The sequence below is a fragment of the Monodelphis domestica genome, chromosome 1 (genome assembly GCF_027887165.1).
Source record: "Monodelphis domestica isolate mMonDom1 chromosome 1, mMonDom1.pri, whole genome shotgun sequence".
Lineage (NCBI taxonomy): Eukaryota > Metazoa > Chordata > Mammalia > Didelphimorphia > Didelphidae > Monodelphis > Monodelphis domestica.
The window spans coordinates 414639620-414654316 of record NC_077227.1 but is presented as its reverse complement, the minus strand read 5'-3'; the positions used below and the strand labels follow the sequence as shown (position 1 = coordinate 414654316).

The 14697-nt window shown below is 38.9% G+C and overlaps 2 protein-coding genes across 11 annotated transcripts in view; one reads left to right on the top strand and one right to left on the bottom strand.

The window, feature by feature from the left end:
• The window catches only part of ASTN2 (astrotactin 2), a 1150327-nt gene that overhangs the window by 742736 nt on the left and 392894 nt on the right, over nt 1-14697 (top strand). For 9 of the 10 annotated variants that reach the window (XM_007474538.3, XM_007474537.3, XM_007474541.3 and 6 more), the window contains 3 exons: nt 4571-4695; nt 7758-7862; nt 13943-14122. In XM_007474538.3, the coding sequence (XP_007474600.2) occupies nt 4571-4695; nt 7758-7862; nt 13943-14122 (410 nt within the window). Of the gene's footprint in view, nt 1-4570; nt 4696-5726; nt 6067-7757; nt 7863-13942; nt 14123-14697 lie in introns of those variants that run through there. The other variant, XM_056822228.1, reaches the window with a different exon arrangement.
• TRIM32 (tripartite motif containing 32) overlaps nt 1-14697 on the bottom strand; it is a 66781-nt gene that overhangs the window by 10796 nt on the left and 41288 nt on the right. The window lies entirely within an intron of this gene.

Here is a 14697-nt window from a genome sequence, read left to right as displayed (position 1 = left end):
TTCATTTTTACTATAGAGTAATTTTTAAGGCTTATACCCTAAATCACAAAGCCATATAGACATGTATGATAAGTGATATCATATGTTTTGCTTTTGCATTTCTACTTTCATAGTTCTTTCTCTCAATATCAATAACATTCTTTCCCATAAGTCCTCCAGGAGTGTCCTGGCCTGTTGCAATGCTACTGGTAGCAAAGTCCATTACATTGTATTTTCCACAATGTTTTACTTTCTATGTACAATGTTCTTCTGGTTCTACTTATTTCATTCTGAGTCAGTTCACTGAGGTTCTTCTAGTTAATATAGAAATCAAGCAGTTCATCATTCCTTACAGCACAATAGTGTTCCATCACCAAAAGATTCCCCAATTGAAGGACATCCCCTCATTTTCCAATTTTTTGCCACTACAGAGCGCAGCTATAAATATTCTTGTACAAGTCTTTTTCCTTATTATCTCTTTGGGGTACAAACCCAGCAGTGCTATGGCTGGATCACAGGATATACATTCTTTTAAAGTCCTTTGCCGATAATTCCAAATTGTCAGGTCCTTTAAAAAAAAAAAAAAACTCTTCTTACCCCACTTTCATCCTAGCTGACAATGAAGAAACTAAAGTCAAGAAAGGGAAAGTGACTTTCTGAAAGTCAAGTTAGGGACAGAGCTGGAATCTGACCCAGGTCTTCTGATTTTCAGGCTTATATCTTTGTTTCAATATGTATTTTTTAAATTATTCTCACATTTAGAAGACTTGGTTCTTTTTATTTCTGTATGTGGCTGTAATTAGTCCATCTCAGCTTTTTTAATCACAAACACACACACACACACACACACACACACACACACAAACACACACATACACACCTCTCTTTCATAGTGACCTCAGTTAAACTACAGAGCAGAAAGATCACGATGCTCTCATTTTGTCCTAGTCCAGAGGCTCATACCCTTATCAGTGCTGTAAGGATACCAAAGGCTTCATCATTGATCATTTTTCCTTGAAAATAAAATCTAGTTTGGGGACTCTGCCCTGACTCCTAAGGGAGAGTCATTCCTTCCTGCCTTCACTGGCTAAAGTCAGGGTAGTCTGGTGCCAGGGGGGTCATGCTTCATAGAGGGAATATGACCATGTTCATTTTTGGTTCCTTGCTGCTGCCTTTCAACTTCCTGGGAAACTGGCTTCAAAGGGCTTGTTTTAGTTGTACCTGTTTTGTTTTCTGCCTGCTTTCGTTTTTTCCTATTTCGTTTTTAACTTCAAGGTTGTATGTGCCAAGTGGAGAAATGGAGCTGTAAACAACTCCCTCCCTTTGCTTCTCCATCCTTCTCCCTCCCTCAGGCTCCAGAGGCTAGGAGTAATTGCAGAGACCACAGGCATTACTTATATAGGGAAAGTCTATTAGAAGAACAAATCAACTCTTGGCACTCAGGACTGGGAAGCTGGGATAGGCAAGGAAGATGATGATAAGAATGACAACTCACATCTCTATGGTGTGTTTAGAGTGCATTCCTCACAACAACCCTGTAAGGTAAATAGTAAAAGTGTTATTATCCCCATTTTACTTATAAGGAAAATGAGGTTTACACAGTTCAAGAAACTTGCCTAGGCTCTGTGTGACCCTGAGCAAGTCACTTAACTCCCATTTGTATAGCCCTTACCATTCTTCTGCCTTGGAACAAATCCACAGTATTGATTCTAAAACTGAAGGAGAGACACACACACACACACACAGAGAGAAAGAGAGAGAGAGAGAGAGAGAGAAACTTGCCTATGGTAACACTGCTTCTAAGTAACAGAACTAGCATGTAAACTTAGGTCTCCTGACTCTAAGTCCAGTGCTCTGCTACACTGAGTAACTTGTCCCATAGATATGACAGGTAGGACCAACACAAAAAAGTTAATTAAACAGCCTCATATTAGGTATGATGTGATAGATACCAGGAAGGACACCCTGGCCATGTCAAGTCAAAAGGCACTTGTTAAGCACCTACCATGTACCAGGCACTGTGCTAAGCACTGGGGAAGGTAAAAATGCAGACCCTGTACTTAAGCTCATCAGCTAAGGGGAGACAAATACAAACAACTATGTACAAAAAAGATATACAGAATAAATTGGAGATAATATGAGGTAGAAGATACTAAGATTAAGAGGATTGGGAGAGTCTTCTTTTTTTAACCCTTATTTTCAGCTTTAATAACTCTAAAATAGAAGGGCAAGAACTAGGCAAATAGGGTTAAGTAACTAAAAAGGGTCATACAGCTAGGAAAATCATATTTGAACTCAAGTCACTCCCAACTCCAGGCCTGGTACTCTATCCACTGTACCACTTACCTGCCCCTAAGACTTCATGGAAAAAGGGAGATTTTAAGAAAGCTGATAAAGTCTGAAGATGGCATGAAGAAGAACCCTTCAGCAATGGGAGAGGGGTAGATAGCAAAAAGAACCAAAACTATTTCATTTGCTCAACAAATACTGAAAGAGGCCACATGGCATAGGAGATAGAGAATTGGCCTCAAAGTCAAACACATACTGAATGTGTTACTAAGCAAGTCACAATATCTTGATGTTCTTCTAGGCAACTCTCTAAGGCAGTAAGTTAAAGAGAAGGTGCTGATCTGCTTTGATAGAGGAAATTTCCTCACTGGGGATTCCCAACACCAGGAAAATTATAGTTCCATTCCCTTCCATGGTTGGTATTTAGTTTTTGTTTTTTTATTTTATCTGACTCTTCATCATCCCCTTTGGGGTTTTCTTGGCAGAGGTGTTGGAGTGATTTTCTATGTCCTTTTCCATCTCATTTTACAGATAAAGAAAGTGAGGAAAACAAGGTTAAGTGACATACCATGGTCATATAGCTAGTGATTATCTGAGATCAGATTTGAACTCAGGAAATGAGTCTTCTGGCTCTAGGCCCAGCATTATCCACTGAACTACCTACCTGCTCCTGATCTCTAGGCCCTGTCCCTATCTAGCAATCTTTGTACAAGTACTCTAATAGGCCCTGGAGGAGATAGAAACATAAATAAGATATAGTTTTTAAATTCAAAGTTTACATCCTAATAGGGAAGCTTATGCTTCATAGAATCTCCTCCACCAATAGGTAAAATTACATTAGAAAATCATTCCTTTGGTTAAGTATTGTCTTTTCCATCTACTACTTTTGAAGTAAAAATACTCTTGAAAGGGATATAGAAAAGTTTATCAGAGTGTGAACCAGCTTCTTCATGAATTTCTATGGGTAGAAAGGAGTTGGGGAAGGCATTCCAGGCAGAGGAGTAATAAGGAAGTAGGAATATGCATGATGAATTGGAGATACCAGGGCCCATGTCTTCCAGACTATTCAGAACTTCATCAATTAAGATAACATGCAGTTGTTGTTCAGTCGTATCTCACTCTTCATGACCCCATTTTGGGGTTTTTTTTGGCAAAGATACTGAAATTCTTTGTCATTTCCTTTTCCATCTCATTTCACAAATGAGGAAATGGATGCAAAAAGGGTTCAATGACTTTCCCAGGATCACCCAGCTAGTATGTATCTGAGGCTAGACTGAATTCAAGATGAGGAGTTCCAAGCTCCAACCCCAGGACTGTGCCACCTAGATGTACAAGCATGTGCAAAGCACTCTTCAAGCCATAAAACACATTATAAATGCCAGTTTTTATTATTACTGAAGCCTACAAAGATGAAGTGAATTTCTTAATGGTCACACATGAGAAGTAGCAAAGCCAGGATATGGATGTATGGAGGAGAGTGGCCATATATTCATGACCAAGTTGCTGAAGGGCCTTGAGAATACACCATACATGAGAATCCATGAAAAGAACAGGAAATGTTTAAACCAGAGAAGAAAAGACTTAACAAAGAACATGACAGTTGTCTTCATATGAAAGGCTACTGCAGAGGCAGATTTAAGTTTTAGATAAGGAAAAATTTCCTGATAATTGGAGCTTTCCAAATACACAATGAGTTGCTTCTGGTAGTCATGGGTTTCCCCTTTCTAGAGGTCTTCAAGCAAAGACTGGTTGACCATTTCTTATGGGTATTGTAGTGGGCATTCTTGTTCAGAGTAAGTTGATCTACATATCTTTTGAGGTCCTTTCCAACTCTGAGACTCAAATTCTAAATCCAGAATTCTTTCAATACCATAATTCATCCCTCTTTTGACTCATTGTATATTGTCTTCATTGTGGGTTATCTTTTAATATGTACAATATCTTTTCTTCGTTCCTGGGCTGTAAGTTCCCTTTGGGCCTGGTTTGTATTAGATATATCTTTGAATCTCCTGCAATGCCTTTTATGAAGTAGGTAATCAATAAATATTGGGTGGCTAGCTGCCTGGAGAAGAGATGGAAAATAGCATAGGATATTATAGTATCTCCTCTCTGGGGCTATAAATGAAACAGACTTAGTGCTTCCTTAAAATCTAAACAAAAGGCACAACTTCCCAGGGCCTGCCAGTTAGCATCAAGAGGCCTCCTCTGAGGTCCTATGGTTGTTTAGGCTGGAGCCTTGGCCCTTCTTTCCCAAAGCCTCCTGTTCCATTGCTTTGGAATATATCTCTGCTCCTCTCTTCAGGGAGAACAACTTCATCAAGGATTTTCCCCAGCTGGCTGATGGGCTGATGGTGATTCCACTGCCTGTGGAGGAGCAGTGCCGAGGTGTACTCTCAGAGCCTCTTCCAGATCTTCAGATGCTCACTGGTAAGACCCTCTGCTTCTTCCCTTCATCTTTCCCTCCTACTGTCCCTTGTCCCACTTCTCAGCCAGCCCTGAAACTTGATCATTATGTGATGCCTCTTCCTTTGGGTTACATGGGCAGAAAGTCTATGATAGCTCTAGGACATGGACATAGTATCAGCTGTGATTTAGGGAGAAAAAGCAAATGAAGTCTAACTCGTGGTGATAACTCACATTCCTATAACACAGCATGATTTAGAAAGCAAATTCATCATAATAAGCTTGTAAGGTAGATTGATGGTAGATCAGCAAATTGGGGTTCATAAAAGAGAAATGACTTGTCTAGTCTCACACAGCTAATAAATGTCCTCTCCAGGGGTTCCTCACTTTGATTTTGGTGCCTTTACCTCCCTGAAAAAGTTATCTGAAACATTTCAAGTAACTTTCACTTCACGTGAAACTTTGCTTCAGAACATTAGAGATCATCTGGTCACAACTCATTTTATAGATGAGTAAACTACAACACAAAGAGGCCAAGTAACTTGCCCAAGGTGCCACAGGTAAAAAGTGCCAAAAGCCAGATTCATATCTAGGTACTCTTAACCCACGTCCATTATTCTTTCCCCTTCACCATTTTGTATCAGAAGTTGAAAAGTTTTCCATTTTCAAGTCTATTTCTTTACTAAAGTCCTTTTTAGAACTTTCAGTGTAAAAATAAACAAAAAATCCACGATGAGTAGGATTTGCATATACTTTAAATCTATTTCACTTCTCTAGGAAAAATTCTATCTCTTCTCTCTTCTTGTTGTTTCCCCACCTCTCCTATTATTTTCCTGCTTCTCACTTGAAGTTCATCCTTTCCACATTGCCCTGAGTCTCTGTGCTGCTATAGGTAGGCTCTGTCAAAATGAAAGCCACTCCACTGAATATTCCATCTACACCTGCTCATCATATGACTGCTTACACACTAAGCATCACCCTTTTTGAAATTCAGTGCCAGATTCCGTAAAGAGGAAGCACCTTTTTTTTTTTTGGTAAATGGGGTCATTGTGAAGTAAGTCTTCTTAGTCTCACTCTGCCTGGAGTAGCATTCTGCCTCCAAGATTAGCATCTGTGTTAATGCCCAAGAGTATTTGAATAAAGCAGATTCACATTCACATCTGCCACTTCCATGTCCCTACCTAAAGCAGGTTCATATGCCCTTGAATCATCTGTCTGCCTTTTGAATTTCAGCAGGATATCTGCATTCTTCTTGGAGTGTTTCTGATTCCTGAAGCTGGTACCTGCTGTTCACTGAGCTTCAAGAATATCTTTCTGACCTCTTACTCACTCCCAAGAGCATCTGCTCAGCAGACAGCAAAGCAACCAAGAAGGACAAACAAAAATGGAAGAGAGGTGTGAGAGAGAATGAATTAATAGAAATGAAATCTTATTAAGATGGACTTCTATGTCAATATTGGGAGAACAATGAATAGGAAGTCTCTGTGCAGCAACATAAATCACAACCTGTCTATAATGTGAAATCTTAGAGATCTGCCTAAGGCTAAAAAAAAACCAGTTAAACAGTTTGCCCAGAGTCACATGGGTAGTGAATTTCAGAACCAGAATTTGAACTCAGATCTGTAAACTACAGTATGATGCCTCTCCCTAAGCATTTCTAATGTTACATACTTGGGGAAAATGTATATTTTGTGTATGTCATTGGTATTTTTTAGTACTGAAAGCCTAATAATGTTCAAAAGAGATTGGGCATAATGGACCAATTTTTTTTCTTTTTTTAACCACAATAATGTGTAATATTAAATTGATTCTATGACATACTCACTTTAATCTCAGTATCAAAATGCTAGGTCATAAGAAAACTAAGGAGACAGATAATATGCCTTGTCCTTCCCTTGTGTATAGAAATAATAGAAATTATCCCTTATTTGGATATTTCAAAAGATCTATAATTTCATCAGAATGTGAACAGCCTCCACCAATGCAGATTGCAATCCCTCTAAGTCTTAACAGATAATATTGAGTTGTATGTTGGCCAAATTTTTGGAGTTAGGAAAGATTCCACACTTAGTCTGTTCCTTTAACAATAGGTATAAATATAATGTGTAGGCAAAGTCAACCTGAAGTCATCCTAGCTGTGTAGGACCTTCTAGAGCCCATACTATAAAGGCAGAGTCTCCTAGAACCCAATGTTATCGTTAAACTATCATTAGTTGTTGGAGGAAGACTCTGGGATATGAATAATGATTACTAAGTGCCATTTTGGGAAGCTGGGTGGTAGAGTGGATCAGGTGCTGTACCTGGTGTCAGGAAGATTCATCTCCCTGAGTTCAAATCTGACCTCAGATACTTAGTAGCCATATGACCCTGGACAAATCACTTGCATGTTCGCTTCAGTTTCCTTATCTGTAAAATAGGCTGGAGAAGGAAAGGGTAAACTTCCCCAGTACCTTTGCCAAGAAAACCCCAAATGGAGTCACACAGATTCAAACATAACTGAACAACAGCAACTTTGACCATCTTATGATACTTTTACCACTTTAACATTATTTCATTTATTCCTCAATGCCCCTACCTTTATTCCCCAAATGAGGTTATCAAGTGGATATCTTATTACTTCCATCTGACTACATGAGGAAATTGGGTTCTGAAGAAGTTAAATGATGTCAAAAGTCACATAGAGCTACAGTTGAATTTTAGTCCTAACTCTTCTCTTGTTAGCTATGTGATATTTCTGAATAAGTAAGTTAATTTCTCTATGCCTAAGGTTCCTCATCTATAAAATAAGGTGAGACTTAATGACTTCCAAAATCCCTTCCAGCTGTGTCAATCTATATTCTAACATCCTGTATTCCAGGATTCTTGCTGACTCTAGCACACTATGTTCTAAGGCCCCTTCTTGATTTTGTATTCTGTGTTCCAAGGTCCCTTTCATTTCTGATAATCTGGGTTGAGTTCTCTTCCAAATTTAGCATTTTAGACTAAAGCCTCTTCCAACTCTAGGATATTACATCCTTGTGACTGAAACCTATGCCAGTGTGACTGATACAGCTTTCTAATTGTGATCGTTTGCTTCTCTCTCACAGGGGACATCCGATATGATGAGGCAATGGGCTACCCAATGGTCCAGCAGTGGCGAGTGCGTAGCAACCTCTACCGTGTGAAACTCAGTACCATAACCCTCTCTGCAGGTAAGGACTTCCAACCTGAGATATGGGGAGCAACAAAGACATTCTCCTCTAGTCCAAATTGCTCCTCACTTTTTTTCATTAAATTCACACCCTGCCTCTGTTTCATAGTCAAATATAGCAGCTCCCAAAGGAAGCACACACACACACACACACACACACACACACACACACACACACACACATACACACACTCACTCACTCACTCTTTCATCTTTCTATAAAAGGTAAAAACTCATTGTACTGCCTTATCAATATTAATACCAATATCATACCATACCATACCAATGTAACATAACAAGCATTTATTAAGTATTTGTTTTCGATGCTGGATGGAATAAATTTTTTATATAATTTTATATAAGACAATGAGCTTACAGATTAATTAGAGGACACCAGTATAGACAACTATAATATTATACATGATAAATTCACTATAGAAGTGCAAACAAAGTACTATATGATACATGAGTGGGGAGGCCATTTGAGGAGGTGGTATTTTAATTGCATTTCTAAGGATGAGTATGAATTCGAAAGATAAAGAAAAGGAGGGGATATAATTTCAGAAAGATATAATTTTGCATATGTGTGAAATATATGTATACAGATATTGAAAAATTACATATGCATATATTTGTAAGCTAAAGCATGGGGGAATGACAACGACGTGTGTTCTGAAGGCAGAATAGTCCAGTTTGTCAAGGATTTTAAGTAAATGAAAGGAAAGAAGATAAGGCTGTAAAAATTGTGTCACCTGATTGTGGTGGGCCTAAAATGTCAGACAGAAGAGTCTGAACCTTACTTAGGTTTCCTTGTATGCACTCTGTGGCTGCACAGTCAAGTGCAGTGGGAGCATCTCATCCTGCTAAATGGAAGTGGACACATCATGACTTCTTGTGAAGGACAACTTTGGGTTCTGCTTGGAATGTACTGTGTATTCCAGTCAGGAAAGTTAGTTCAGGCAGTTACTCAACCAGTTAAGTTCATCAGTGTTCTGAGCTTATGGAGATGTAAAAAAAGTCTAAATTCATAGTCTCTGACTGGTTGTACTTGAGTTGGAGACACAAAGCATACTTGTACAGAAGAGGCAATTTTATTTAATAGGTTAAAATCATGTTTGAGATTTCATGGTTCAAATAAAAAGGGCTCCAGGTCATGAAAGAAGAGATTAATGTTAACTAAAGTCTTCTAAACTGTCATAGTGGGGCCCCATGTAACAGTGTCAGGCATTAATATCCTGCCTTGCCCATTTTCTGTAGAGCAACTACTCTTGCAACATTTTTTTTCCACTGAAATAAGTTTGATGTAAAATAGAAGTACTTAACATTTTTCATGCAATGAACCCCTTTGGCAATCTGCTGAAGCCTATGAACTATGGGGAAAATATTTTAAATAATTAAAGGAAATGACAAATTTCAATTTGATATTAATGAAAATAAAGGTGCATTGTTTCCCTACTAAGTTCACAGACAAGTAGTCTACAGACCCTAATATAAGAAGTTCTGATATAGAGAAACCTATTTCTCATTGCTGATAGGTACAAAAGAAAACTAGGTGTTAGGATACTCCATTGTCTTATCTACAGTTTGGCAGTTTGTTTCCTAGTTGATCAAATCCTTCCTCTGTCTATCTGCAAAATGGAATGTCATAATTTTTATTGTGTTCTTAGAATGGACAGCTTCATTCATTGATGGCTGCAAAATATTCTGCCTCGCCAGCAGAAAACTGATGTCTTACGAATCAGCATTATTGCTCTTAATTCTTAACACAATCTATGATCTTTTTAACATAGCCATATTAATTACTCAATGATGTGAATTAATTGATGTGATGTCAGTTGACAGAGAGGCTTATGTATTAATTAAATGTCCTTTCCCTATCATAGGTATTTTTCTTCTCCCCACATCGCAACTCTCCCTCAGTCTAAACTTGGAAATTATACTGCTCCATTTCTATTAGAGCCATACAGGCACAACTTGCTTTAATTAATTGTTTGGTCCCTGAAAAGTGCTCTGTAAATCAAATATTTGTAAATTGAATCCTATGTAAAATGCATGAAGAGAGGTTGGTATCGAATGAAAAAACTTCAGTGCAGCCTCTTTTTTTTTTGCTTTTTTCAAGGATATCTGATTTCATTGGCATAATACCCTCATTGACAACAACCATCACCTATCAACACCTTAGTAGACAGTCTTTGTAAGATGCTGGAGTGTGAAAAATTCATTGCATAGAATGAGCTTCCCTAAGCTGATTCCACCCCAGGCCAAGACTACACATCTTTTCAGTTTGGTACTAACTGCCAGAAACTCACTTCTCAGCTAGTCTAATAGAATCGCCTTCAAATTCTCTCCCTTCTTCATGGCTTTCCCCACTCCCATCAGTCCTCCACTCAGCTGTCAAAGAATCTTCCTGCAGTACTCATCTGGCCATGTCATCCTTGCCACTCAGGTGGCTTCCTATCACTTTTAGGATTGGTTATATAACTTCTTGGTTTGGTGTTTCAAAGCCTTCACAATTTACTTCTTTCTTAATTTTCCAGTCATCTCTCACTTATCTCCCCTCCTTATACTCTGCAATCCAACCTCACTGGCCAAACTGCAGCTCCTCCCACAAGATACTCATCTGCTAATCTGGTGCCTTTGCATGGTAATCCCATGCCTAGACTGATTTCCTTCCTCATTTCTTTCTCCAAGCTTTCTGGGCTTCCTTTAAGATTAAGCTCAAATTCCACCTTCTGTGAGAAGTCTTTCCCTTTTCCCCTACTGCTAATGCCTTCCCTCTCAAGTTTCCTTCTATTCACACGGCCTATATCTCATAGATTCAGTGCCATTGGCACACCATCTTCTTCAATGAAATGTGACCTTCTTGAGGACAGGTACTGTTTTTCCCTTTCCTTGTATTCTAGTAGTTGGCTCATTGCCTAGCACACAGCAGATTTTAATAAATCCATGCTGATTGACATAGCATTTGAGAACTCAGCATTACTTCTATGTCAGGATATTTTTAAATTGTTCATTCACTATACACTTTGTGCAGACAGTATATGCAGCACCATGTTGAATGTTGTGGGGTATACAAAGGAGTATAAGATATGATCCCTGAGGGCAGCTTGGTAGCACAATAGTTAAAGTGCCAATCCTATAGACAGGAGATTCTGGGTTCAAATGTGGCTCCAGACATTTCCTAGTTGTGTGACTCTGGGTAAGTCAATTAATCCCAATCATCTAGCCCTTCCTGTTCTTTTGCCTTAGAACTGATGCTTAAATTTGATTCCAAGACAAAAGGTAAGGGTTTGAAAAAAAGTATGCATAACACTAGGTAGCACACTGGATAGAACACCAATCCTGGAGTCAGGAGGATCTAGGTTCAGATCTGGCCCCAGATACTTCCTACCTGTGTGATCCTTGGCAAATCATTTGCCTTGCCTTTGTCTTTCTGGCTTAGAATTGTTAATTAGATAGAAAGTAAGGATTAAAAAAAACATATACTCTGACCTGAAGCAGTTTAAGGAGTTTACAATTTAATCAGCTAGACAAGGCAAATGTACATTAAATTCAGTTTAATTCAAAACATATTTATTAGGCACCATACAGTGTTCCAGGCACTGTGTTAGGTGCCGATGATACAAAGACCAAAACAAAAATGGCCCAGCCTTCAAGAAAAAAAAAAGTCTACAAATAAGTGCATAGGAGAAACATTTAGAATAAGCGCAAAGTGATTGTAGAGGCTAGAGATCGCACTAGAGGCAGATCTAAGATGGGAAAGCATAATGTACATGGGCATAGCCGGTGCTCAGTCACAGAGACAGGAAATCAAATGTCCTGTATAAGAATCAGCAGGCAATCCAGCTTGGTAAAGTCTGTGAGGGGAAGTCATATATAATGAGCTTGGAAAGAGAGGTTGGGGCCAGATTGAGAAGTGCTTTAAATGCCAAACCAAGAAGTTTATATTCTATCTGAGAGGAAATATGATTCTTGTGCAGGGGAGGGACATTAAGTACTGTGCTGAAGAGTTATAAGGCAACATTACCAGAGAAATCACAAGGCACTCTATGATTAAGGGGTAAACGGATGGTACAAATACTGAGTTTTATAAGTTCAATGAGGGAGATTTCTGTAGGTAGAAAAAGCTTCATTTATTTTAAAAGTATATTATTTTTGGCTTTGTTTTTATTTTATATTATATTCATTTCTAAATCTGCTTCTTCCCCTTTTGCTCACATCCCTCAATGGCTCCCAACCAGAAACTCCCCTTGTTAACAGTGATTTAAAAAGTTTAGGCAAACGAACATCTGCTGTTTGAAAGTATATACAACAAGGGGGCAACTGGGTGGCTAAGTGGATTGAGAGCCAGGCCTAGAGATGGGAGGTCTTAGGTTCAAATTTGGCCTCAGACACTTCCTAGTTGTGTGACCCTGGATAAGTCACTTAACCCCCACTGCCTAGCCCATATCACCAGTATGCCTTGGAACCAATACCTAGTATTGATTCTAAGGCAGAAGATAAGGGTTTAAAAAAAAAACGAAAAAAGAAAGCATATGCAACAAGGGCAACTAAGTGGCTCAATGAATAAAAGAGCCAGGCTGGAGACTATAAGGTCCTGGATTCAAATGTTTGCCTCAGATACAGGCAGGTAGCACAATGGATAGAGCACCAGTTCTGGATTTGGCAGGGCTTGGGTTCAAATCAGGATTCACATACTTCCTAGCTGTGTGACCCTGAGCAAGTCATTTGACCCCAATTGCCTAGCTCTTGCCATTCTTCTGTCTTGGAGTTGATAATAAGACAGAAGGTAAGGGTTTTAAAAAAGAAAAGACAAGAAACAAAAGGAAAAGAAAAGAAAGTATATGCAACACACCACATTCATAGCCAGCTCTCTGCTTCCTAGCCAAACACACTCAATCCCTTCATTGAGAAAAGGAAAGAAGTCTATCTTCTAATTTACTTTCTAGGATCAAGATTGGTCATTCTAATTATGCAGTGTTGAATTCCATATCTTTGTGGGTTCTTAAATCACAATAATTTGGAAAGGCTTCCTGAAGGAGCTAGGACCTGAGATAGTCCTTGGCTGATCAAGACAAGGTCTAGGGGGGAGAGAGAATTCCGGCCAGGGCTTCAGCAAGGGGAAGGGAGGCTGGAAAGCACAAAACACACTCCGGAGACAATCCTTATTTCCCTTTCCCTGAAGCCTACGGCTGTTAGTGGCAGAGGCCTACATTAGTTGACCTGAATTGGCAGAGGAAATTTCTTTATGCAAGAGCTCCCTCGATTGATGAAGTCCTACATATAGTCTCTATCCCCTCTTCCTATGCTTGGAATAGAGCATCCTTGCAGTTGACCAGTAGGAAGTTGACCACTGGGCCACCTACCTGCTCCTGACCTTCATTTTTAAACATCATTTGGCACTTTATTTTAAAACTCTAATGCACTTTTAGCCTCACAGAATTTTGTGAAGAAACCTTTTAAGTTAATGAAGTCCAGGTCCTTCAGTTTCATTGACAAGGAAACTGAGAACAGGGAGATTAAATACTTTTCTTAATGACATATATAGTAATAACATATATCCATACACACACATATATATACATATATATACATATACGTATATATATATATATATATATATATATATATATATATATATATATATATATATATGATAGTAAATAGTAGTGTAAAGCTCTGACCCCAGGTTCTCTGGCTCTAACCATCACCATTTCCACTAAGTCATATTTCTTTCTATCGTGTTATATGGCTTATTATCTGTATTTGTACATTAGTATCTCCCTGCTCTGTGTAAGTTCTTTAAGGATAAAGACTTCCATTTCATCCAAACTTACCTCCACCAGCACCTGGCTTGGTACTCTGCACACAATAGGTGTTTAATTAATGCCCCTTCACTAAAATAATGAATAAATTAATAAAGCTCATGACCTTTTTTTTAGTTCACTGTTTTTCATAGGCATGATTTAAATGTCTAGCAGTATCTAATTTATTCACAGCTGCTAAATGGTCATCCTGATATCTCACTGGTCCAGCACTTCTGACCTAGTTTTTCTTCTGTGTGCTCATCTCTTTGCCCAGGGTTCACCAACATCTTGAAGATTCTCGATAAGGACAGCAGCCGGGAGGAACTACTGTCCTTCATCCAGCATTATGGCTCACATTACATTGCAGAGGCCTTGTATGGCTCTGAGCTCACCTGCATCATCCACTTTCCCAGCAAGAAAGTCCAACAGCAGCTATGGCTTCAGTATCAGAAAGGTAAGGTGAGCTCTGAACAAGTGATGAGGCCCAGAAAAGTGAGCAGAGTTAGCTGCCTGGTTTGCCCTTTGTGCTCTCCCACTGCCCACCAGCCCCGTTTTACTTAACTCAGTTTTGGAAGCTGTGACCCCAAAAAGATTTGGAGAAGGGAAAATTTGGGAGTCCATTTGGCTAATGGAAAAAACAGTAGTCATTGCTTTTCAGCTATGTGACCCTTAGCTGTGTAATTTCTCCTCTCTAGGCTTCTTTTTTCTCATCTGTTTAATGGAGGATTTGAAGTAGGTGATCATTAAGGTCCCTTCTAGCATTGTTCAATTCAACCCATTTATTCTGAAATGTCTGTACATAGGTACTATGTTTTCTGATTCTTTTCTAGTCCTTTTTCAGCTGTTGGTGAACTCTCTAATCTTGGAAAGCTTGCTTAATCTCTCTGGGTCCATTTCCTCATCTCTAGAAGGAAGGCGTTGGTCTAGATGAAATCTATACCAATACTAGCATTCTAAGAACTCTCTTAGGTTTCCAGGAAGGAAAAAGCTAGTCCTAATATCTATGTAACTTTCTTCCTCTCTAATGTA